This window comes from Aspergillus clavatus, genomic scaffold (genome assembly GCF_000002715.2).
Source record: "Aspergillus clavatus NRRL 1 1099423829794 genomic scaffold, whole genome shotgun sequence".
Classification (NCBI taxonomy): domain Eukaryota; kingdom Fungi; phylum Ascomycota; class Eurotiomycetes; order Eurotiales; family Aspergillaceae; genus Aspergillus; species Aspergillus clavatus.
The window spans coordinates 329,907-352,281 of record NW_001517105.1 but is presented as its reverse complement, the minus strand read 5'-3'; the positions used below and the strand labels follow the sequence as shown (position 1 = coordinate 352,281).

Sequence of the window (22,375 nt, the reverse complement as noted above, 5' to 3'; positions counted from 1 at the left end):
TTCTTGTTGAAGCCAGCGGAGCAGTGAAACATGCAGATCGGGTGATCTCGCCTGCGGGTCAACACAGTCAGTCCTAAAGAGGGGGGGAAGATGCTGGGTAAACAAAGCGAGTGACGGGTCAGAAAAGATCAACACAAAACAGTAGTCTGCATCCCACGGTCGAGAACTACAGTTAGTGGTGCAGCGAAAGACGATGATGAAGAAGCAGCAGCAGCAGCAACACAACGAACGAGTCAAATTATCTGCACGGGGAAAAGGGTTCTGGTAAAAAAAAGAGGCCAGTCGGGGGGAGAAGATCGAAGCAACTAGCGAAGAGGATCTGGAGGGGAGCTAACCATTTCGGGCCCAAGTGAGATGGGCTATTTTTGGCGTCGACCATCGTATCATAATTCATCAGTCTTAGCTTAGTCTTTCTCGTAGACAACCTCGGGCCACTCTTGTCCTCAGTTTTATCATCAACTCTTCTTACGCCATCACAGCATGTGCTACTAAGACTGCATCGTGGTCATTAATTGCTTGGTGGTATCCTACAGGTTCGATCTTTCCAGGACTACGATTCAAGCAGATTGGATTTGGCCTTTCTCCATGCCAACAAGATGAATCCTCTGCTCAAAACAAGACCATGTCAACACGAGCATGATGAACAAAGATCGTCGATTCGTTGATATAAAACAACAGCTTCACAAAGCGAATGACTACCAATGATTATGGACTCATCAAAACGAATTACAATATCGCTGAACCAGGCATACACCCTCCCCATCATTCTGTGCACTATACCAATCCATTCATTCAAAAGGAAAAGAGCGGTTCATATCCTTCCCAAAGGGGGTCGAGGTTCGAAAAGACCGTCGCTCACGCCATGCGCATCGTCGAATCCGGGTAACAGCAGGCGGCCGACCGGACAGTATCCGCTCTCTCTCTCTCTCGGATCTATTTACAGATATTCGACCTGGAGCTTGACGGCGTCGCAAGAAGAGGGGATAACGGGCTCGTAATAGCGGTAGATATAGAAGAGCTGGGGTGCGCCATGGTACCAATCACACACTACACGGGGGGAGGTTAGTTGGAACGTCCGGAACAACTTTCTTGCAGAGATAGAGAAGGTGGCTTACCCAGCCAGCCGCCGAAGCCTTTCTCTTCTGACCATTGCAGACCATCTTGGTTAATGGAGAAGTCCTCATCGCCGTATCCGGTGTTGATTCCGACCTGTGCCCATTCTGCAGGAGGTTAGTATCGCCACGCATTGGTTTCCGACCATCACGGAATCTTTTATCCAAGGGAAAAAAAAGGAAAGAGAGCTGGGGCGACTCACGAGCATAGTTGGTGACGCCGGGCGTGTACATCCCCCAAGGGAAAGGCGTGTTCAGGTCGAACTGGACATAGGTGCCGTTCAGGGACGCCTTGCTGGCGGATTTGACATCGGGGGTGAGGACGGCGTCGTTGAAGCCGGCGCCGGTATGGTAGGCGTAGACATAGAGATCATTATGCTTGGCGTTGGCGGCGCCCGAGGTCTTGAGGTAGAAGGGCTTGGAAGGTTCTGCGTCCCGGGAAGTATGGGTGGTGACGGGGGTTGCTGCGACGGCGGAGACCAGCAGAGCGAGCGTAGAAAACAGCTTCATTTTGACGAGCACGTTGAAAACGAAGGACAGGATTGCCTGGTAGGAATGCGATGAGCGTGAATTGTAGGAAAGACGGATGGCTGTGCAAGAGAATGTTTCTGTCTGAACCAAAAAAAAAAGAGAGAGCTCTGGCGAGATATCCCTTCCCTCTTATATACTTGTGTTTCTTTGTCCGAAGTCACAACTTCACCTGCTCTCCACAAAACAGACTTGGCTCCATCGTCATCAACTATCGGGTATTCGGACTACCAGATTTCAGGCAATTGACATGACACTATGGATAATCCCTCCCCCATAGTACCTCTAAAGTCATAACATTCAACCAAAAAAAAAAAAAAAAATCCCCCCATACTTCTTTCGGGTATCCATCTATCAACCGAGTCAAGTCAATATCCACCAAAATTCAAGGGAAAAAAAAAAGGTACGAGACTCCACGGTCGCGCTTCAAGCTAAGGAACTCCTGATCCAATTTTGCCCCGACGATCACACGCCCCGTAGGATTACGGAGTAGGAACTACGGAACTGCGGATGTCACGGACGAACTAGGCAAAGAGTGAAGATATTCGGAAGATCCTCCTGCAGTTGGTTCTGTGGTTGGCCGGTGCTGGGGAATGCAGTACTCTGTAAATGCACAAGCGGGGGATGGGCTTCAAAGGCTGAGACAAGCCTAATAGTGAACTCCTCTGAAACAAATATGGAGTACCGGGGGGAGGGGGGTTGGTTGGGGTTACTATTGGATTGGCAACGACTCGCGCATCTTTTTTTGTCTCTGACGGTTACATTCAGATTGTCTGATTCTGCTTGAAGGATTGCATGAAGCCTGGATTTAGCTGGGAGACAAGACGATGCAGTGGCACAAGTGTGACTTGTGTCGAGATATTGTTGGAACTTTGTCTGAGACACTGTTGCGGGTAGTGAATGCTTCGCTTCTATTTTTTGACCTCGACTGTACCTTTTGGAGTACACAGTAAGTGGTCGGTTTGTCACATTCCGATACCCCAGGCTTGAGCGAGGAGGACCATTATTGTCATTATGATTGCGGTAGCTATTGGAAAGACGAAGTCAGGAACGTCCCATACCTGATCGTTTAGACAATCCAGATAATAGATAATAGTACTAATGCATAGAACCTGTCGTCCTGCCCCATACAAATCGGATATTCGCCACCCCCCCAGTCCGCTCACCTTGTTCGATGGAACTTTCAACTCCGTCGCAGTGATAGTTACAAATCGCTTGATCTCCTGCTTGATATCATGATCATCCTCGCATCCCTGTCACTCGTCTAGTAAAACTACTCCATCCTGCGCCTGTAGATCCTACTCTGTATAGCGGTATGACAGCACAGGTAAGTCAACTTATGCAAGCTGGTATAGTGTGTCGGGATGCCCGAAAGGCCATGTTTCAAAGCACTATACTCAGACCAAGAATGACGGCTGCAGGTCTCAAGTATCTCTGGTTTCTGATATGTCGCTCATGCTGACTGATATTTACTTAAACATTAGGTGATTTACACTGACAATCGATTCCTGTTTCCGTTACTCCCAGCGCCCAAAAAGGTCCCTTGTCGAGATATCCAGGGTTGCAATCCAATAAACTCCTGGCCGTCGTCATTGCTCATATCGCGTGATCTGTATACAGCTCAGCTCAGCTGAGCCTGAGCCTGAACCTGAATCTGAGGCCGGATATCTTGAATAGACCATCAAGGATCAGGGCCGTGCGACGTTCTTCTTAGCGAACTCGGGTTTCAGAGACCACTGGCCCCGTCCGTTCCGTCCCCCTTTCTCCAGCACCGCAATCGTCTTGAGCATCTCCTTGAACTCCGCCGACCGCTGTGGTGTGGTGCAGTACCGGTTGAAGTGGTCAATCAGCATCTGCGTGAAGACGCTTCCGCCCTGCGCCAGGATGTAATCGCGGATCATCGTCATGAAATCCACCCCGGTCGGGGTCCTACCAGGTGCAGGGCTGCCCGTGGCGCTGCGGCTGCGGGAAGGCGGCGTCGCCCGCGCAGAGAGGTTGGCGAGGATGCTGGCGGACGACGGGCCGGCCGCCGTCCGTCGCGTGGTGCTGCTTCTACCTCCAAATGCAGACGGGAGAGGTCTTTCCTCGGGCTTGCCGGCAACACCAAACTGTCCCGTCCACGTCGGGGTGCCGATGGGGACGGCACGAGCTGCTTCGCCTGCGCGGCGCAACTCCTCCGCGGCCTCCGAAGCTACCCTCTTCGCCTCGGCCTCGATGATCTTGGGATCCGCCCGGACAACTCGCTTGCCGTTCACAATTTGATCATGCTCCAATGCGGAGTGTACGCCAGAGCGAGCGAAGATACCCTCCATGATACGTGACTCGGAATTGGCCGCTCCAGCTCCTTTGTCTGGATCACGAGGCTGTTCTGACTCGCCCTGGTAGTCTTCCAAGGACGAGACACCGACCACCTTGCGGATATCTTTCTTCTCCTCGTGCGCCGTCGTTGAGGCGTTCTGCGAGCCAGCAGACTGCTGGCCACTGGTGTCGGTGTCTCCCTGGAACGTGACCTCTGCATCTTTGAAGAGCTTACTGGTCTCCGTAGAGCCCGGCTTTTCATCCCCTAGCGAAAAGAGATCGTACAGGTCACTCAGTTGAAAGGAAGTCTGCCGCTGTTTGGGATCTTTCAAAATCTTATTGGTCAGAAACTGTTTGAAGATCTGTCGGTGGTATATCTTCTCCTCAATGGTTCCCGCAGTCATCAATCGATACACGCTGACTTCTCTCTTCTGGCCAAGTCTCCATGCACGCTCGCGAGCCTGTACATCTGTCGACGGGTTCCAATCCGGATCGTAAATGATCACTCTGTCCGCACCAGTAAGGTTCACACCCAGCCCTCCCACTTTGGTCGTGAGGAGGAAAACGTGCAGATTTGGGTCGTTGTTGAATTCGTCCACCATTGCCTGCCGATGCTGAATCGGCGTGGTGCCATCCATGCGGCGGTGGTTGAATCCAGACAGCGAATTGACAAACTTCTCCAGGATATCCAGCATGATCCGATGCTGGGCAAATAGCAACGTCTTGTGGCCGGTATCTCTCCATAGTTCAAGAAGAGATTTGACAACCTGCATCTTGCCGGACCTGTTACCATTTCCATAGCCCACCTGATGCGATTCCAGCTTGTGATTCTGCAGATCTGGATGGTTGCAGATCTTGCGGAGAATATCAACGCCATACAAAACCTGTCTGCGTCCTTTGAGGATCGATTGCATGTCCTCAGACCTCAGGAATGTCTCGTAAGCCTCTCGTTGCGATTTTGTCAGCTTACAAAAGAGGACTTGTTCGGTTTTCTTGGGTAGGTCTGCCGCCACGTCGATCTTGAACCGCTGCAGAAGGTACGGGCTGATCGCATCCTTCAGCGTCTCTGCGCACTTGGCAGCCGTCTGCACTTGTAGATTGGATGCATTTGCGTATCCGCCTTGCCGAATGGGGAATTCAAACTGGTTCCGGAAGTTCACCAAGGTTCCGAGACGCATGGGAAAGACAAAGTCGAAGAGCGACCAAAGCTCCGTCAAATTGTTTTGCATAGGAGTGCCTGAAAGAATGACCCGGTGTGGAGTGCGAAGTTCCTTGCAATGAATCGTAATGGATGTGTTTGGGTTTCGAATCTTGTGGCCTTCATCAAGAATTGCACATCCCCACTCCACTGGAATCAAAAAGGGAGCATATGTTTGTATGCCAGAATAAGTGGTAACCAGGACGTGGCCTTCTTCTACCACACGCTTGACAACCTTCCTTGCGGCTTTCTGATTGCTGGTCAGCGCGCGACTGCCGTAGGAATAGGACTGAGATAATAGTGCATCCTCTCTGCTACTCTCATTTCGGATATTAATCATACCACTTCCAGAGGTGTGCAGGATAGACACGCGGAACGGCGGCCACCAGCGATGGAACTCATTGACCCATTGCTTCATAACCGTCGCAGGACAGACAACAATAATCGGACCGTCAAGTTTCTTGCTGTAGTGAAGTCCAGCCAGGAAAGCAATGGTTTGGATGGTCTTCCCCAGACCCATCTCGTCACCAATAATCCCGCCCACTTTCTGCTGGTATAGTTCCCACAGCCATTGCACCCCGGTTTTCTGGTAATCGAAGAGGTACGGGTTGATATCTCCTGGCAACCGATATCCATTGTCGTAGGAAACATCCGGTACAGTGGGATGTGGCATGAACCACTCCTCTTCTTCGGTGGGGATATCTTCGTCAACGATAGCTTCAGCGTCTGGCTCGGCTTTGAGTTCTTTAGACGCACGCTTCCGAGCCGCACTCCTCCGGCTGACCCAACTCTGAATTCTAGATTGATAGACCTTTTCGTCCCCATCATCCAGCCCAGCGAAATCTTCCATCTCATCGCTTGTCTTTGTTGCTTTCTGCCTGGCCCTTTGTGTTGGCTTTCCTTCTGGAAAGAAGTCTTCCTCGTCCTCTGATAAAGATTCCTGATCCTCAGATGCTACATAGTCTGCAGACTCATCTTCATCCTGACTTTCTTCGTCAGCTCCCATAGAATCAGACTCCTCGCGTGTCCGAGGCTTCTTTTCCTTCCGGCGAGCAGCTTGTTCCAGCTTCCGTCGTTTCTTCGGTCGATCAGCTACAGGAGCGACTTCCGATTCAGCGCTTTCGTCAAAGTCAAATCCAGGGCGCACGAGGTTTCGGTGCGAGACAGTTAAACGATCCTTCAGCTGTTCCAGTGCCTCTTTCTCGTCGCGTTCATCTTCCGCATCGATGAGAGCGTCGTGCAGACTGGCAAGAGGACCTTCATTGGGGCCAACACCCATCCTCGAGAACGGAGTAATTTTTCCAGTCCGGATGAGGTAGTCTCGGCGGGACTCATTCGGCATACGGCCGGTCCTCGTTGGCTGTATACCAGCTTCCAAACCCTCATGTCTCTCATCCATACGCTGTTGAATTTCCTTCAAGTCATTTTCCAAGGAGGAGTTGCGAGATTCTAGTTTGCTCAGCTCGTTCTCTAGACGAACTCTAGCAGACGTGCCAACTGGCTGCGACAGTCGCTGATGAAGTTTTAGAATCTGAACCTCGAGCTTGCTAAGCATGCACGCATGAGTCTCCGTTCACAGATATAGATAGGGGAGAACGCATACTTTTTTTCTAGTGTCGTTTTCTCCAGTCTCTTTTGGTCTCGCTCATCCGCTTGCTCCATGAGCAATTTGTCGGCCTTGATACAGTCAGAGAAAGAGTGATTTAGAATGTAGTTTGTGGAGAGTATGCACCTGACGCGATATATCCCGTTCGAGATCATCTTGATCGCGAATGTCGGCCTGGAGTTCGCGGAGACGACTGGCCTCGTCTGTACCTGGAACAGACCCATCTGGTTCCGCCTTTACTGGACAGGACGTTATCACCGCGTCGGGAGTATTGGAGGCACTAGTATCTGCAGTATTTCGCTGAGCCTCAAGGACTTCGGATTCGGCCGAGGGATCGTCCTGGCTCCTCGTTTCGAGATCCATGGCGGTGAGAGAACGAGGATCTCAAAGATGGCTCTTCAAAACGATCAGCTGCAGTATCTCTCGACCAATCAAGTCTACATGGACATCATGGGAAGATACAGTGCAGCAACCACCGGGCAACACCGCTGCGTCACAGCGTATTCACTATCAAGGATCTATGAGTCGGGCGGCGGTGCCCCTGGACAATGCTGATCCCACCAGGACAACAGCGACAAATTCAGAGCCACCTTGTCACAGCACAGTAGCAGATAAAAACCTTAGGGGAAAGTTCACACAATAAAGAAGGGACCTGCTCCCAAGATCAATGTAGAGACCAACACGAGGAGCCTCTCTACAATCTTACAGGAATAACGCTGGCAGAAAGATTTCACAGCTCTGCCGCCTAAACTGACCGCCTTCACTACTTGGCTGTATTTTCCGATTACTTAAACACTTTTTCCACTTGCGTCATCCCTCTTAGCCTTGGCTGTGGTCCTTCTGCCTTCTGGGCCTATTATTATGGAAAGCATTGGGCACAACCTGATCTATGTATGAAGAGTGAGGTTCATTTCTGTACTAGATATCTAGTTAGTAGTTACTAATAGTTGCTAGGCACCAGAGTAGATTGATCCTCACATGCTCTAGGAAAATACAATCATCATTTATAGGCATGAATATGAATATGAATATGAATATGAATATAGTAGCTATCATGTCCTGTTGACTCGGGCTGTGTTAACACAATACCCCATACATCAAGCAGTGGGTGCCTTGCAAGCGGCGAGAGTACTGGGCCCCTACGTAATCACATACCAATATATATGTATATCTTCAACGGTATACTACGGTAATTAGGGACTTGCAGACATTGCTGGGTATCTCGATTGATAGGATAAAATGTCCTGTATATCGTGCATACCAAAGGTCGCTTTTTCAAGTATGGTGAGTTGGGCCTTTAAGTGCTGCTTGTGCTTGTGCTTGTCGCCTCCACAGATCATCCATACAGTTGGTTGGGGACAAGGGGATCGAGAAAAAGAAGGCAGACAACATTGTTAAATATTATTACTAGTAATTAGATCTTCTTCGCCTTGGAAATGGGTAGGTATCATGACGAAAACAAAAAAAAAACAAAAAAAAAAAAGGAAACAAATCTATCCGGATATCAACTAACATATTCAGATATCTACTACGTAGCGGCCCCTTCCTTCAATTTCTTTTTATATAAGCAAGCCTTGCCAGCAAGATTCAATCTCCCAGAGTCCCAGGATGTTTTCATCTCCGGCCCTTGCTGTCCAAAAGTCGTGAGATCAGCGTCTTTCTTATTATATATATATATATATATATGTTTTGCCTTTCCCGGCGACGACCACAGCCCAATTGCAGCCTGAGGCATCATCCATCGATCTATCGTCCATCATCCATTTCTCTTCTCTCGTTACTTTTAGTCTCTTCCCAAAAACCACCCCTCCGCAAACTGCACGTCTGCTTGGGCCATTTCGAGGGAATATTCTGTTCTCTCTACCTCTCCCTCTCCCTCTCCCTCTCTCTCTCTCTCTGCATTTTGCTTCTCTTATTTAGATTGCATTTCCAGAAAGAAAAAGATAAAAGAACCTCTTTCCTGCGCCTGTGCAGTTGTTCTTAGCATTCCTCGTTGCGTCCTCACAAAACCCCCTTCCGCGTGTCAGTCAGCTGCTGCTACGCCGATATTGGTTGTCATACCCGCCCCCGTCATTATTGTGGGCTGCGACCGCCTCCCAGTGGACAGACGCCCGTGCACCTCGACTTTGACCACCAGAAGAACTCGATCATTCGGATGATGAACTACGGGACAGTTCACTGATAACGTCAATTCTTCCGAATCGATTCTTAGTTGCCTGCTCTGTCGCGCCTTTCCTCGCTTCATCGCGCGCTCCGTGCTGCAATCTGCCGTTCCCCCACCCCGCGCTGCTGCTATCTACAGAAAACCCCCCGATCGCTGTGCATGTGCGCTGTCAATACCGGCAGACGATCGTTGATTCTCGATCGTCAACTCCCCCCCTCAAGTTTCGAGAGGTATTGTGACGGGAGGATCTGAGGAAGGATGGGGTCTCAGTGGCAGCCATATCAGGATCCCTTGATGGGGCAGCCTGCGCAGTTCAATAATGGATTGGCGTCGACGCCCCAACAGCTCGCACCCAAATATGGTGGTCAGCCACAACAATCACAGCCACCGGTGGGATACACCTACGAGGCCTTCCAGACGCCCGGAATAGCAGCAAAACCTCCTTCGGCCGGTGCAAACTCCAAATCGGTGTCTATGGCGTCGTCTCCAGCCGCAACGCCACGTAGTCGGGATTATGTCACCGATGCGGACACGACGATGGAGGATGCGGATCCGTACAACCGCGCCAAATACTCGACGAGGCCAAATCATCACAGTCGTCCTTCGTCCCAGTTCTTCTCCCCTGAGGAGTCCTCGGCCGCCCGAAGGTACTCCCCGATGAACGCTCTGTCACCAGCCATGTCTTACAGTACTAGTCCTGGAAAGTCGCAGAACTCGTATGCTTTCCCTCCCGGACCAAACAATTCCCGCCGGTCGCCCACAAGAGCTTCCAATTATACTTCACCTCCGCAAGCGTATCAATCGCCTCCGTGTAAGTGCCAACTTTCTCCGTGATGCGCGCACCGATCCATAACGTCTGACGGTTCGGTTCCCTAATAGCTGCCTCGCGTGCTCCTCGGCTTCCCCCGTTGCAATCGACCGAGATGAACGCCGATCAATTCTACCCTCCGCCAGCAGGACCTCAGGCCAACCTTCCCTACGGAGCAGATGGGAGATCGCTCCGGTCGGCATCGCTGTCTGGTGCGAGCAACAAACCAGGTCAAGGACCGGTGCCCAAGTTCCACAAGATCAAATCGGTTCAAGAGCTCCATCCCCGCATTCATCAGCAGCCTCCGTACAGACGTGCCAATCCAGAAGGTGGCTTCATCAGCGTTAGTAATTTTCAGTCCGTTCTCAATTGTGAAAGTGGCTGACGGAGTTTAACACAGCCTCTTCAAGCACTGACAACCCACCTTCCGGCTACCTACCGCATATGCAATCCTGGCTTCAACTACGAGTCCTCGCGCAACCCAAGGCGTGTTTTAACGAAGCCTAGTAAAGGGGTAAAAAATGATGGCTACGATAACGAGGACAGTGACTACATTCTATATGTCAACGACATTCTCGGCAGCGAAGAAGCAGGTCACAAGTAAGCTGCCGTCATCGGCTCCTTCCGCGCATGATTTCCCACATATTCTTTCCATACTGATCTCTTTTTCGCAGAAACCGCTACCTTATTCTGGATGTGTTGGGCCAAGGTACATTCGGCCAAGTCGTCAAGTGCCAAAATCTGAAAACGCAAGAAGTTGTCGCTGTCAAAGTCATCAAGAACAAGACCGCATACTTCAATCAGAGTATGATGGAAGTCTCGGTTCTGGATCTGGTAAAGACCCTTCAATGGCCTTTTCTTAGACTTATTTTAATCCTTTTTTCTGCAGTTAAACAGCAAGTATGACAAGAACGACGACCACCACCTGCTTCGATTGAAAGACACTTTCATCCACCGGCAGCATCTCTGTCTGGTTTTCGAATTGCTCAGCGTCAACCTGTATGAATTGATCAAACAAAATCAATTCCGCGGTCTGAGCACGACCCTGGTCCGTGTGTTTGCTCAGCAGCTTCTGAATGCGTTGAGCCTTCTGAACAAGGCTCATTTGATTCACTGTGATCTCAAACCTGAGAATATATTATTGAAAAAGTGAGCTATCCCCCGTGTGCTGAGCATGATTTCAAGTGCTAACCATGGATTCCCAGTCTGGAGAGTCCAATTATCAAGGTCATCGATTTCGGGTCGGCCTGCGACGAGCGACAAACGGTCTACACGTATATACAGTCAAGATTCTACCGTTCTCCTGAAGTCCTATTAGGTCTACCGTATGTATACTCCCCTGTTCAGAGAACTGCATCAAGCTAACCTGTGCAGGTACTCCTCCGCTATCGATATGTGGTCCCTTGGCTGCATTGTCGTCGAGCTCTTCCTCGGTTTGCCCCTCTTCCCTGGCTCTTCCGAGTACAATCAGGTATGTCGGATCGTGGAAATGCTAGGCTTGCCTCCGACATGGATGCTGGAAATGGGCAAGCAGTCTGGCGAATTCTTCGAGAAAACTCAGGATGAGTTTGGTCGTAAGACGTACCGCCTGAAGAGTTTGGAACAATATTCTCGGGAACACAATACAAAAGAACAACCGAGCAAGAAGTACTTCCAAGCATCTACACTGGAGGAGATCATCCGAAGCTACCCAATGCCTCGGAAAAACATGAAACAAGCTGAAATTGAGCGAGGTTTGTGACTCCAGATGAGATAAGGTTTCGGTTACTCATTCGCTAACAATGTCTCCAGAGTTGAACAATCGGGTGGCTTTCATCGACTTTGTTCGTGGGCTGCTCTCAATTAATCCTCTCGAGCGTTGGTCGCCGCAGCAAGCCAAACTCCACCCCTTCATTACGCAGCAAAAGTTTACCGGTCCCTTCGTGCCGCCAATGAACCTCAAATATTCCTCGCTCAACAAAACCATTGCCCCCGGGATCCAGCAGCAACAGCAGGCTGAGGCTGCAAGCAAACAACGGGCAGCCCAGGCGGCGCATGCACAGTCAGCGGCGCAGAACGCATATTCAATGCAGTTGAACCAATTCCACACGCCATCACATGCTCAGCCTCCCCCCATGTACAATGGCATGTTCACGGGCCATCAACAAGGTGCCCCTCCTCCGTACCCCACTCAACCGCCAGGCTACGGTCATCAGATGAACATAATCCCAGGCCAAATGCCTCAGTCCCAGTACGCACCGTCTCAGAGCCTCTATGCTCAGGCAACTACTCGCGCTGGACGTCAACGTGCATCTACTATGGATCATCAAGGGGCGGGCATTCCGCCCACTATACAGCGCGTTGCTAGTCATTTGGACCCCAATGCCCCAATCCGACTTCAACCCAGTCCAGCGTACTACCCGCCACCTCCTGATGGGTACGTGGATAGCAATGCGCAGAGACGTCGGGGAAGCCGCACTGGCGCTACCGGACAGCGCAATCGAGACTTCGTTCGGACCCTTGAGGACGGCGTTCTCGGTGGTGACAACTATATGAGTCAAGGTCAGTGGCACTGATTGCGCAGTTCTCTGAAGCGGTCAGCCGTACTGCTTGTCTTCTATAAGCGAGTCTGTTGCTGTCTATCGTCAACATTCTCCTTATCGAGCGAGTATGTTTTCCAGGTGCGTTGCTCCATGGGAGTTGGTGCGCAGAGCTACTTCGAGTCCTCTTCCTATGTTGCTTGGAATTTGGTACCTTGCTCGATTGTTTTCTTCTCGCTCCCTTCTTCTTTGATACTGCAGACCTGCCAACATGACGCTTGAGATCCTGTCAATCATCATCATTATCATGCGAAAGCCTGGCACTCTGTCAGAAGTCGCCTGTGAGCACGTGGGCTGAGACGGTATCTTCCCTTTGATGAAGGTCGAGCGGGCAGGCGAGTCATCTATATTGTAACACCATCGCCCTCCACTGGGCAAAGAAAGCCTTTTGAGATCAATCGAGCGGAAGAAGTTCCCTCGGATTTGAGTATGGCTTTATCCGGTGAAGAAATTCTTATTTCTCTAAGATCGAACCTCGGCGTTCGATTGCACCTATCCCTTATTCAACCAGTCGCTCCCGTCGAGACCATCCTTGTATATGCGGGTGAAATCCTGCCCAAGATGGATCTTCGTGGCAATCTCATTGTTTACTTTTTTTGTCCTGTCATGTTCCATCTTTCTAATTTTCAATGTGCTTCTCCTCGGCGAGGCCACTTCGTATTCCCCTGCTGTTATTCTATGCTTTATGTCTCCTTTCATGTTGCTATGTGTTCGATTAAGGCATTGATATAGCTTGGATATCTCATTCTGAACTCTCAGACGACGGAGAGATCTAAATGAAGTCATGCTCCTGATTGCAACCTAGCAAAAACTTTCTGGTGATCTCGCATCGTACATTCCCTTGTGTATGCGCCAATCAGATATGGTCACTACTCAACACCGTCACAGTAACAGTCAGCTCCCTGCATCAGTGAGAATGAATGACTCATGTTCAATCATGTCTGTTCATGATAGACACAGTCGAGTCCAACAGCCGAGATCTGGACTGGACTTTATGAAGTCGCCACTGTAATGCATACCCGGCAACGCATCATCAGCAAGCCCAAACAGCCCAGTGTAGAAATAATTATAGAGCAAGTAACATATCGAGATATTTCGAATGATCAGAAATCAAAGACAGGATACTGAACAATGAGGCATTCCGAATGTTCTCCTGGAGACAAAGACTCGCGGGGAAAGAAGGCCTGCAAACCGCGCAAACTACCATATACGGTTAGGTGCCGACTCGCTTAAATTTCGTGTGTGGCTCGCGCGGCCAAACTCGCGGCGGCTCGGAACCCTCACTTCACAACTGAATTTGCCATCAGGCACCGGGTCAACTTCGAATTCAGACGGCCGCTTCTACCCTGTTCAAATCCGCAAACTCCGAGACGGCCACATCTCGCACCCTCTTTCCCGCGACCTTCCCAGAATTTTTGTTCCGGATTTAAAACGAAAACCCCCCACCCGCAAACATGTCGCGTTTCTTCTACGGCGGTGGCAGCGACAGCGAGAGCAGCTCCTCTGATGAGGAGGAGCTCTACGAGCGCGATGAGGAGGAGCAGTCGGAGGAGGAGGAATCCAGCGAGGAGGAGGAGACTTCGGAGGAGGGCTCCGATGATGAGGAGGGTGGTGTGACCGGTGCCGCACGTTTCATGAGAGATATGTCGGAAAGCGAGGAGAGCGAGGACGAGGAGAAAACAACGGTCGTCAAGAGTGCTAAGGACAAGCGACTGGAGGAACTCGAGAGCACCATGAAGCTGATCGATAACGCCAAGAAGATCAACGACTGGGCAGTTATTTCGACAGGTGCGTTTTTTTACCTTCTTCCTCCATACCGATATACTCGCGTGGATCTCGGGAGAGGGGATTTCGTTGGAGGGGGCGGGGTCGGACTGATCGGTTACTGACGTGTGATATTTGTAGAGTTTGACAAGCTGAACCGACAGATTGTGAAGATCACGCAAGCCGGCCCTACGCCCAGAGTCTACATCAAGGGTGTTGCCGATCTTGAGGATTTCGTGAACGAGACCGTTTCGAAGCAGAAGTCTGGCGACAAGAAGTTGAACGCCAGCAACGCCAAGGGCTTCAATGCCGTCAAGCAACGTATCAAGAAGAACAACAAGGACTACGCCAACCTGATCGACAAGTATCGGAAGAACAAGGAGGCCTTCTTGGAGGGCAAGGACGAAGCCGCCGCCCCTGCAGCTGCTGCTCCCCGTGTCGCCAAGTTGGAGCGCGTTGAGGCTCCTGTTGATGTTCCTGTTGCCGATGATGAGGGATTCGCAACCGTCGGCCGCGGCGGCAAGACTCTCCAGTACACTCCCGAGAGCATCCTGAAACACCTCCGCGTGATTGTCGAGTCGCGAGGAAAGAAGAACACAGATCGTCTCGAGCAGATCCGGACGATGGAGAAGCTTCTGGAGGTGGCCCAGAACCCCTACCAGCGTATCCGCGTTTACCTCACCCTCATCTCCACCCGCTTCGACCTCACATCCACATCCAGCGCCAACTACATGGCTCCCGAAATGTGGAAGTCTGCTGAACAAGACTTCTCCTCCCTGCTCTCCGTTCTGGAGAACAACCGCGACTACGTCGTGACCGAAGGTGTCGACGAATGGGAAGATGACGAGAAGCAGCCCCAGGTCGCCGCTGGCGAGACCCTCTACATCCCCGGCAGCGTTGTTTCGTACGCTGAGAGACTCGACGACGAACTCACGAGATCCCTGCAACACATCGATCCCCACACCGCTGAGTACATTGAGCGCCTGAGCGACGAGAAGCAGCTGTACACCAGTCTCGTCCGCGCACAAGCTTACGTGGAAGGATTGAGCAAGGCCGAGAAGAGCGACCCTAAGCAGGACAGTGTCAACAGAGTGGTCATGAGACGCTTGGAGCACGTCTACTTCAAGCCCTCTCAGGTCATCACGATCCTCGAAGATGCTACCTGGAAGGCCCTCCCCTCGGAACTGGATTCTGGCGTCACTCCCCGTGGAAAGACGGGCGATGTCGAGAACCTGGTTCTCACACTCTGCAACTACCTGTTCCAGTACAGTGATGGCATCATCAGAGCCCGCGCCATGCTGTGCCAGATCTACTTCCTTGCCCTGCACGACCAGTACTACCGCGCCCGTGACCTGATGCTCATGTCCCATCTGACCGAGAACATCTCCAACTTCGACGTCAGCACTCAGATCCTGTTCAACCGCACCCTTGTCCAGATTGGTCTGTGCGCTTTCCGCGCCGGTCTCATCTACGAGGCCCAGAACACTCTCTCTGAGGTTTGCGGCAGTGGACGTCAAAAGGAGCTTCTGGCCCAGGGTATCATCCTCCAGCGCTACTCCACTGTCTCGCCGGAGCAGGAGCGCCTGGAGCGCCAGCGCCAGCTGCCCTTCCACATGCACATCAACCTGGAGCTTCTCGAGTGCATCTACCTCACATCGAGCATGTTCCTCGAAGTGCCTCTGATGGCCCAGACTTCCTCTTCCCCCGAGCTGAAGCGCCGTGTCATCTCCAAGACCTTCCGCCGTATGTTGGATTACAACGAGCGCCAGGTTTTCACCGGCCCCGCCGAGAACACCCGTGACGGTGTGATCATGAGCGCCAAGTTCCTCGCCGCAGGCGACTGGAAGAAGGCCGCCGAGATGCTCAACTCGATCAAGATCTGGGAGCTCATGCCCCAGCCCGAGAAGATCAAGGAGATGCTCTCCCAGCAGATCCAGGAGGAGGGTCTGAGAACCTACCTCTTCACCTACGCCCCCTTCTATGACAGCGTCTCCGTCGCCACCCTCGCCAGCATGTTCGAGCTCTCCGAGAAGAAGATCTCCGCCATCATCAGCCGCATGATCTCGCACGAGGAGCTGGCCGCCGCCCTCGACCAGGTCAACGGCGCCATCGTCTTCCGCAAGGGCGTCGAGCTGTCGCGTCTGCAGTCCCAGATCGTCACCCTCGCCGACAAGTCCATGGCCCTCCTCGAAGGCAACGAGAAGACCCTCGAGCAGCGCACCCAGGGTATGGCCAATGCCTTCCAGCGCGATCAGGGCGCCGGCGCCCGTGGTGGCCGTGGTGGCGGCCGTGGAGGCCATGCTCGTGGCGGTGCCCGATTCCCCGGCCAACAAGGCCGTCGTCCTGGCGGCCAGCAATTTGGCGGTGGTGCATTGGGCGGAGCTATCAAGGCTTAAATTTCATAAAAAAAAAAAGGAAAGGGAAAAATCTGTTTATAATGGCATCGCATCCTGTTTCTTTTTTCTTCTTTCTTCTTTTTTTTTCCTTCCTCATGGTTTAATGCTCTGTCTCGGGAATACAAACTGCGTATGATTGTGTGCTTTCTTGTCGACGCTTTGCTGTCGGTTCCTCTCCTCTATCATCTTATGTATGCCCCTATTTTCATATTCCACAGATGATTCGATGTCTAGACTGAATGAGAACAGAGAGTGAAAATTTTTCATTTAATTAATTTAAATTGGTCGTATGCTAGAGTTGTGTTCCTGGGGCCTGAAATCGGCCGGCGCACGTTAGAACAGTGTAGAATGAAGTTCTAGCAAATAGATAGTATAGCATGTTGATAATGAATCACATAATATAATCTCACCAATATCGTTACGGAATATATATTGATGGATAATTCGGAAATCGAGGACTGGGAGCTAGCTCCCTTGGTCATCTCTCTGATTACTCATGTCCAAGTGTCTGCTTTATATCTAACCACACAAGAATGCTAGCAGAAGCATGCAGACATAGCTCGGTGTGTACTCTGCCCAACTTAAGAGGCTTAAGAGATTCAAGCATGTAGCTCGCAACATGTCATCGGATGATGCCAGTTCAACAGGGCTCATATAGCCCGGGGCTGCCTGCTACTGCTCGAAGGGACCCGTGCAAGGACCCGTGTGCTTTTCATACATTCCTGTAGCAGTGAGAGGGGACGACTATTCCACGTCCGAACGATGCTGAAGTCGGAGCGGCTGTCGTAATGGGTCAAAAGGGGTTGTTCTCGTGACTGATCGAACTAGCCAGAGAAAGCGGTGTTCTCATCCGCTATCGTCCAGGAGATTCTGGGGAGACCAGTACTCCTTCTCTTCACCCTGCGCATCGACCCAAACTAAGCCGTCCGCTACGAGATCATCAATTACGGTTTGCGCTCGAGCCTTTTCCCAGTTCAGGTTCAGCTGCAACATGGAGATGCTGATGTAGCCGAGTATCTGAATGGCCTCTAGCACTGTCGCCTGGTCCGTGTTCAGCTCCTTGGGGACTGAACGGATATATTGCTTGCTTCCGACCTGGACGATGGAAAAGCCAGACCCCAGTGGTCCGAGTGACTTCACGGCGCGAAGGACGTCGTCACTGTTACCAGGAGCAGTTTTAGTTATCGAAAATTTAGTGCAAGGGGGGAAATTAAAGGATCATACTCAGTGACTTCCAGACCACTCCCGATAGCCTTGCCCTTGCCAACCTGTTTCCGACATTCCTCCACGCCTAACAGACCGCCGTTCTCGCTTCTCGTTGCGCGGCAGAGTTCCACAACCCGTACCGCAACCTCGAAATAGAAGTCGTTCATATCACCGCCCATGATCTGCGTCCAGAAGCTACCGCTCTCTCCTCGCCGGCCATTCTTCCCTTTAACGTTACTCGCTGCCAGAGGATCGACGCCGATGGCATTGCACATGCGCGCAAATTCAGCCCGGAATGTCGGGTTCGACTTGATCGTTGAGCTGTGCTCGAGGGCAAAGGTGTGGAGGAGAGACTGGAAGACGGACAGCTGGGTCTGGAGGGAGGAAAGGTGCGCGGAGCGAAGGTTGGCGCCATGTGTCGCATATGATTGAACGGTTTGGTTGCGGTTTGTGAAAGCACCAAGTCCAACGCCTCGGCGGGTCGACATATTGTCTAGGAATCGGGAGGCTATCTGAATGCTTGTAAGCGCGGGGTATGAGTTGAGTCCAGTGATGAACTACTACTTATGGAGATGTTGTCATGGCCCAGCCCGTTATCTAGATAGTCATGTGATAGGCTTGCCCTGATTAGATAAGGGCAGACTCTTCCCAAGGTGGAAAGGCCAGGATGCAGCTGGAGTCTAGCTACATCCGGGCTAGCTCGGGTGATCCACCCACACAACCGATTTTCTTCTTGAACGCTTTTCATCCTCGAACTTTTTCTCTTCTCCGACAACCTCGCCAACCGCCCAAATCGCGAATCAACGGACCGTCGCAATGGCCTCGACTGCTTTGTATGATACCCTTTGATTGATTCCTTCTAGCGGTTTCGCTTTGCGAGCCCGTAAGGTTTCAGTTCATAGTCGTCCTTCTCGCTGGAGATGCTGCGACCAACATTTGGTCGCTAGGCACCAGCTCGATTTTTCCCATGATTTGTGTCTCTGGCCATGAGCTTGGATCTTGGTGCACACTGAGAAGAAGCCGGTGGTTAGGGACTCGTCTGGGGTGTTGGGGTTGAAAGCGCTCTTGGCTTTCTCCTTGAAATCTATTGTTGTGAGCTATCGTGTCACTGCTCCCAGTCTGGAACCAGGTTGTGGGCAGTTGTTGCGAACGGCCTCGACATAACTTCCCGAGCGTAATGCTTGGGGTCTTGTCAGCTGAGGATCAAAACTTGTCAATTGTCGTGGTGATGCGCGAAGACCGGGCTGAGAATGCTCGTGCTAGTAACTGCATCGAATTTCACAACATGTCTGTGCAATGCTTTACCTCACCGATAAAATGGATGTCGTCGAGTTTTTATCTATGCCTTCAGTCTGAGAATGTGGCGCTATAGCTGCAATTCTTACACTCGGCGAATACTTGCTTTCGTTTGATCGCATGGGCAGACTGTACTAACATTCACCAGCACCGTCCCCACCCAGGACCAGGTCCTCGTCCCTGAGACCCTCCTGAAGAAGCGCAAGAGCCAGGAGCAGGCTCGCGCTGTTGCCCGTGAGGAGGCTCAGAAGAAGAAGGAGGTCAGTATTCAAAATTTTCTTTTCTCGCATTTGCAAATCAATTGGATGATGATAGCACACCATTACGCGACTAGACCTACGGGTCGATGCTGTCGCTTCGTTAACCATCTTTCGGGGCTGACAATACTTTTTTACTCCCATCTGTTTATAATCTTGTGTTGGAGAAAACATGTCGCTGACTCGTTTTGAATCAGGCCAGCAAGAAGAAGCGTGAAGCCATCTTCAAGCGCGCCGAGTCCTACGTCAAGGAGTACCGCGATGCTGAGCGTGAGAAGATCCGCCTTGCTCGTGTCGCTCGCCAGCAGGGCAACTTCTACGTTGCTGATGAGCCCAAGCTGGTCTTCGTTGTCCGTATCAAGGGGTATGTTGCTATTCGTGCTCGATTGAGCCAAACCAGATTGCTAATAGATCCAACAGTATCAACAAGATCTCTCCTCAGCCCCGTAAGATCCTGCAGCTGCTCCGTCTGCTCCAGATCAACAACGGCACCTTCATCCGCCTCACCAAGGCCACCCAGGAGATGCTGACCATCATCAACCCCTACATCGCCTACGGTTACCCCAACCTCAAGAGCGTCCGTGAGCTCGTCTACAAGCGCGGATACGGCAAGGTCAACAAGCAGCGTGTTCCCCTCACCGACAACCAGGTCATCGAGGAGAACCTCGGCAAGTACGGCATTGTCTGTATGGAGGATCTGATCCACGAGATCTACACTGTTGGCCCCAACTTCAAGCAGGCCAACAACTTCCTGTGGCCCTTCAAGCTCTCCAACCCCACCGGTGGCTTCCGTACCCGCAAGTTCAAGCACTACATCGAGGGTGGTGACACTGGTAACCGTGAGGAGAACATCAACGCTCTCATCAGACAGATGAACTAGACATCGTCTTGTGGGCGGCGGTTCTCCTGGTGTTGCTTGGTTGATCTGGGCTGTGCTCGTTTAGCGTATAATGGTATATGAGTCTCGGGTACAAAAATGGAAAAGTTCAAGCAACCCATCATATTGTTTCTCCTTGTAAAGTATAGTGATTTTCTGTAATTGTCTGTTCTGTAGAGGATGACTTTGGATTTGAGCACCGAGCCTGCAAATAGAGAGCCCTGAACTGGATGTTATTCTTAATTCGGCTAGCCCGTACCCGATGTATGAATACCCTCGGTCTGTATCTCCATCAGCGTCTCGAGGTCATCACAATTTGGCTAAAACGTCTAACAAACTGTGAGGACAGAGCCCAAGTGTCTTTATTGACACCCAAATGTACCAGACGTTCTCTCCCTCGTATAAACTGAAGTCAATCAATACTTACAACTCAACACACCGTGTATACCAACCACCTCGCTGTGCAACGGTGATATATATATTTGCGGAACGAAAATATACACTCGGCATAGACTCTCAAAGGCTCCCAGCTGTATATACAAATGTACAGCACAAGCTCTATATCTCAACGACTTCTTGAACTCTTCGCTCTCTGTTGACAACCAGACGAAGTTGTCTATTTTGCCAGTCTCCATCGGAGGAACCCGCGGCCGGTCTGAACGCACCTCTTCGGAGATTTTCGGTAAACAGTTCGTAGGACGGATAGTCTGTTATACATCAGTTGAATCCGCTCAGTCTTGCGGGGGCATGCTTACAGCCATCGACGAAATGCGACACTTGTTCTTCGGTCATACCAGTCCCTTTGGCTGCGCGGAGGGTTCTTTCTTGCTCCTGTCGCCAGTCGTAGACGAAGTGGGAGTCTTGCGCATCGCTTCAGAGAGTGTTAGAAATCTAGTCTGGCATGATCACTGGTCAAAAAGGAACCGACTCACATATGGATCAATGCATCCAACTGACTGCGATCGGCAGAATTAGTATCGTTGTGCCTGAAAATAACATCCTCTAAACAAGCAAAGGACACTCACTCGGTCAACACATCATACTGCCTTAGCGCATCGTTGATGGCCTTCACGTCTTCAAACCTCACATATCCCAATCGGCCATTATAGGCCCCCTGGTCCCTTTGGCGGACCGCAGCCTCCCACTTCTCCCTCAGGAGCCCATCATCCAAGGCCCGGAACCCAACACACCAACCCTCGAAGATAATCACCTTGATCTTCTCCTGTCCGCTGCCATTTACCGTCTCCCATTGACTCTCGGGTACGCGGTCTCCTTGTCCCGCATAAGCCGACTTGTCATATTGCGGGATCGCAGTAGGACGGCCGGCACGGAGGGATGCGAAGACCTGCTCGGCGAGGGGGAGGTCGTGCGTACCCGGCTGCCCGCGATGCTGCAGGAGGGGGTTGGTGGGGAAGGTCTTGGCTAGTTTCTGCTGCTCGTCGTGGGTGAGGTAGAAGTCGTCGAGGGAGATCGTGACGACGGGCAGGGAGTACGGGGGTGCGCGGAGGGTGGATTGGAGCGTTGAGACCTTTCGGCGATTAGCAAACTCGGCATCGCAGACTGTAAAAAACCGGCCCAGAGCATGGATAGATGGATCAGTCATGGCTCACCAGCACTGTTTTCCCTGCTCCTTGGACTCCGTTCAGACCTAGGAAGAACGGCGGGGTATGCTCGGGGTCCTTCCCGTACCGTGCCTGGTGGGCTTCCAGCCGCTTCAGGAGGAATGGGATGCAGTATTGGGATTTGTCGTCAATTATCTCAGCCATGGCGGAGTGACGGGGAGTTGTCTATTACGTCTAGATACGTGGATTCTATGGGGACTTAATCGTCGTTGTGCTAGATTGCTAGTAGTACCTGTTTACATCTCGGAGGAAGGCCGAGGGAAATCCGGGGTAGACGATTTGTCCGCAACGGGACCGTGTTGGGCCTCAGTGATGTCCACCGTCCAGACGAATCCATACTCTTCATGATAGGCAAGAGCATTTTTCATATCTTTTGAATGCTTTTAGTCTCCCAGGTTCCTCCTCTTCTCATCGTTTATCGTCGCAGCTCTCACGATCCACCCCGCCTGTCCACGTGACAGGGCCGATGACGACGAGATCACAAGCCCGATGAGTCAGCAGCTGGGTCCCTCGATGTGAGCGTTCCTCTCTGTGCTCCGTAAAAGTGAAGGAGGAAGAACAACTTAGGAGAAATAATGTCCCTATAAAAGCAAGAGTAAAGCTGATCAGCAGGTAGCACAACTGGTACAGGCATATGTCAGATGCATTGTAGTCTTCCTTAACT

General features: G+C 51.4%; 7 protein-coding genes across 7 annotated transcripts, besides 4 other annotated features; 3 read left to right on the top strand and 4 right to left on the bottom strand.

The window, feature by feature from the left end:
• Window positions 1-937: 937 nt before the first annotated feature.
• On the bottom strand, window positions 938-1,622 carry ACLA_054610 (uncharacterized protein; the record flags this gene model as incomplete). The annotated part of the gene is made up of 3 exons (XM_001274839.1): window positions 938-1,047; window positions 1,116-1,220; window positions 1,316-1,622. 3 exons carry the CDS (start codon window positions 1,620-1,622, stop codon window positions 938-940), a joined length of 522 nt encoding a protein of 173 aa, XP_001274840.1.
• Window positions 1,623-3,328: 1,706 nt separating this feature from the next.
• ACLA_054600 (DNA-dependent ATPase RAD26) lies at window positions 3,329-7,105 on the bottom strand (the record flags this gene model as incomplete). Its single annotated transcript, XM_001274838.1, has 3 exons — window positions 3,329-6,683; window positions 6,740-6,813; window positions 6,869-7,105. 3 exons carry the CDS (start codon window positions 7,103-7,105, stop codon window positions 3,329-3,331), a joined length of 3,666 nt encoding a protein of 1,221 aa, XP_001274839.1.
• Window positions 7,106-7,755: 650 nt separating this feature from the next.
• Window positions 7,756-7,786: a microsatellite.
• A 411-nt stretch (window positions 7,787-8,197) lies between these two features.
• Window positions 8,198-8,234: a microsatellite.
• A 173-nt stretch (window positions 8,235-8,407) lies between these two features.
• Window positions 8,408-8,428: a microsatellite.
• A 169-nt stretch (window positions 8,429-8,597) lies between these two features.
• Window positions 8,598-8,640: a microsatellite.
• Window positions 8,641-9,164: 524 nt separating this feature from the next.
• On the top strand, window positions 9,165-12,269 carry ACLA_054590 (putative protein kinase Yak1; the record flags this gene model as incomplete). Its single annotated transcript, XM_001274837.1, has 8 exons — window positions 9,165-9,717; window positions 9,786-10,057; window positions 10,115-10,314; window positions 10,389-10,548; window positions 10,604-10,863; window positions 10,920-11,039; window positions 11,089-11,447; window positions 11,506-12,269. The coding sequence occupies 8 exons, from the start codon at window positions 9,165-9,167 to the stop codon at window positions 12,267-12,269; spliced, it is 2,688 nt and encodes an 895-aa protein (XP_001274838.1).
• Window positions 12,270-13,747: 1,478 nt separating this feature from the next.
• nip1 (translation initiation factor eIF3 core subunit c) lies at window positions 13,748-16,453 on the top strand (the record flags this gene model as incomplete). Its single annotated transcript, XM_001274836.1, has 2 exons — window positions 13,748-14,081; window positions 14,199-16,453. 2 exons carry the CDS (start codon window positions 13,748-13,750, stop codon window positions 16,451-16,453), a joined length of 2,589 nt encoding a protein of 862 aa, XP_001274837.1.
• An 846-nt stretch (window positions 16,454-17,299) lies between these two features.
• Window positions 17,300-18,147, bottom strand: ACLA_054570 (ESCRT-II subunit protein SNF8; the record flags this gene model as incomplete). The annotated part of the gene is made up of 2 exons (XM_001274835.1): window positions 17,300-17,612; window positions 17,678-18,147. 2 exons carry the CDS (start codon window positions 18,145-18,147, stop codon window positions 17,300-17,302), a joined length of 783 nt encoding a protein of 260 aa, XP_001274836.1.
• A 328-nt stretch (window positions 18,148-18,475) lies between these two features.
• ACLA_054560 (60S ribosomal protein uL30) lies at window positions 18,476-20,092 on the top strand (the record flags this gene model as incomplete). The annotated part of the gene is made up of 4 exons (XM_001274834.1): window positions 18,476-18,492; window positions 19,104-19,215; window positions 19,410-19,576; window positions 19,633-20,092. The coding sequence occupies 4 exons, from the start codon at window positions 18,476-18,478 to the stop codon at window positions 20,090-20,092; spliced, it is 756 nt and encodes a 251-aa protein (XP_001274835.1).
• Window positions 20,093-20,647: 555 nt separating this feature from the next.
• On the bottom strand, window positions 20,648-21,855 carry ACLA_054550 (TDA10 family protein; the record flags this gene model as incomplete). Its single annotated transcript, XM_001274833.1, has 5 exons — window positions 20,648-20,796; window positions 20,845-20,960; window positions 21,022-21,045; window positions 21,115-21,617; window positions 21,700-21,855. The coding sequence occupies 5 exons, from the start codon at window positions 21,853-21,855 to the stop codon at window positions 20,648-20,650; spliced, it is 948 nt and encodes a 315-aa protein (XP_001274834.1).
• Between the last annotated feature and the right edge of the window lie 520 nt (window positions 21,856-22,375).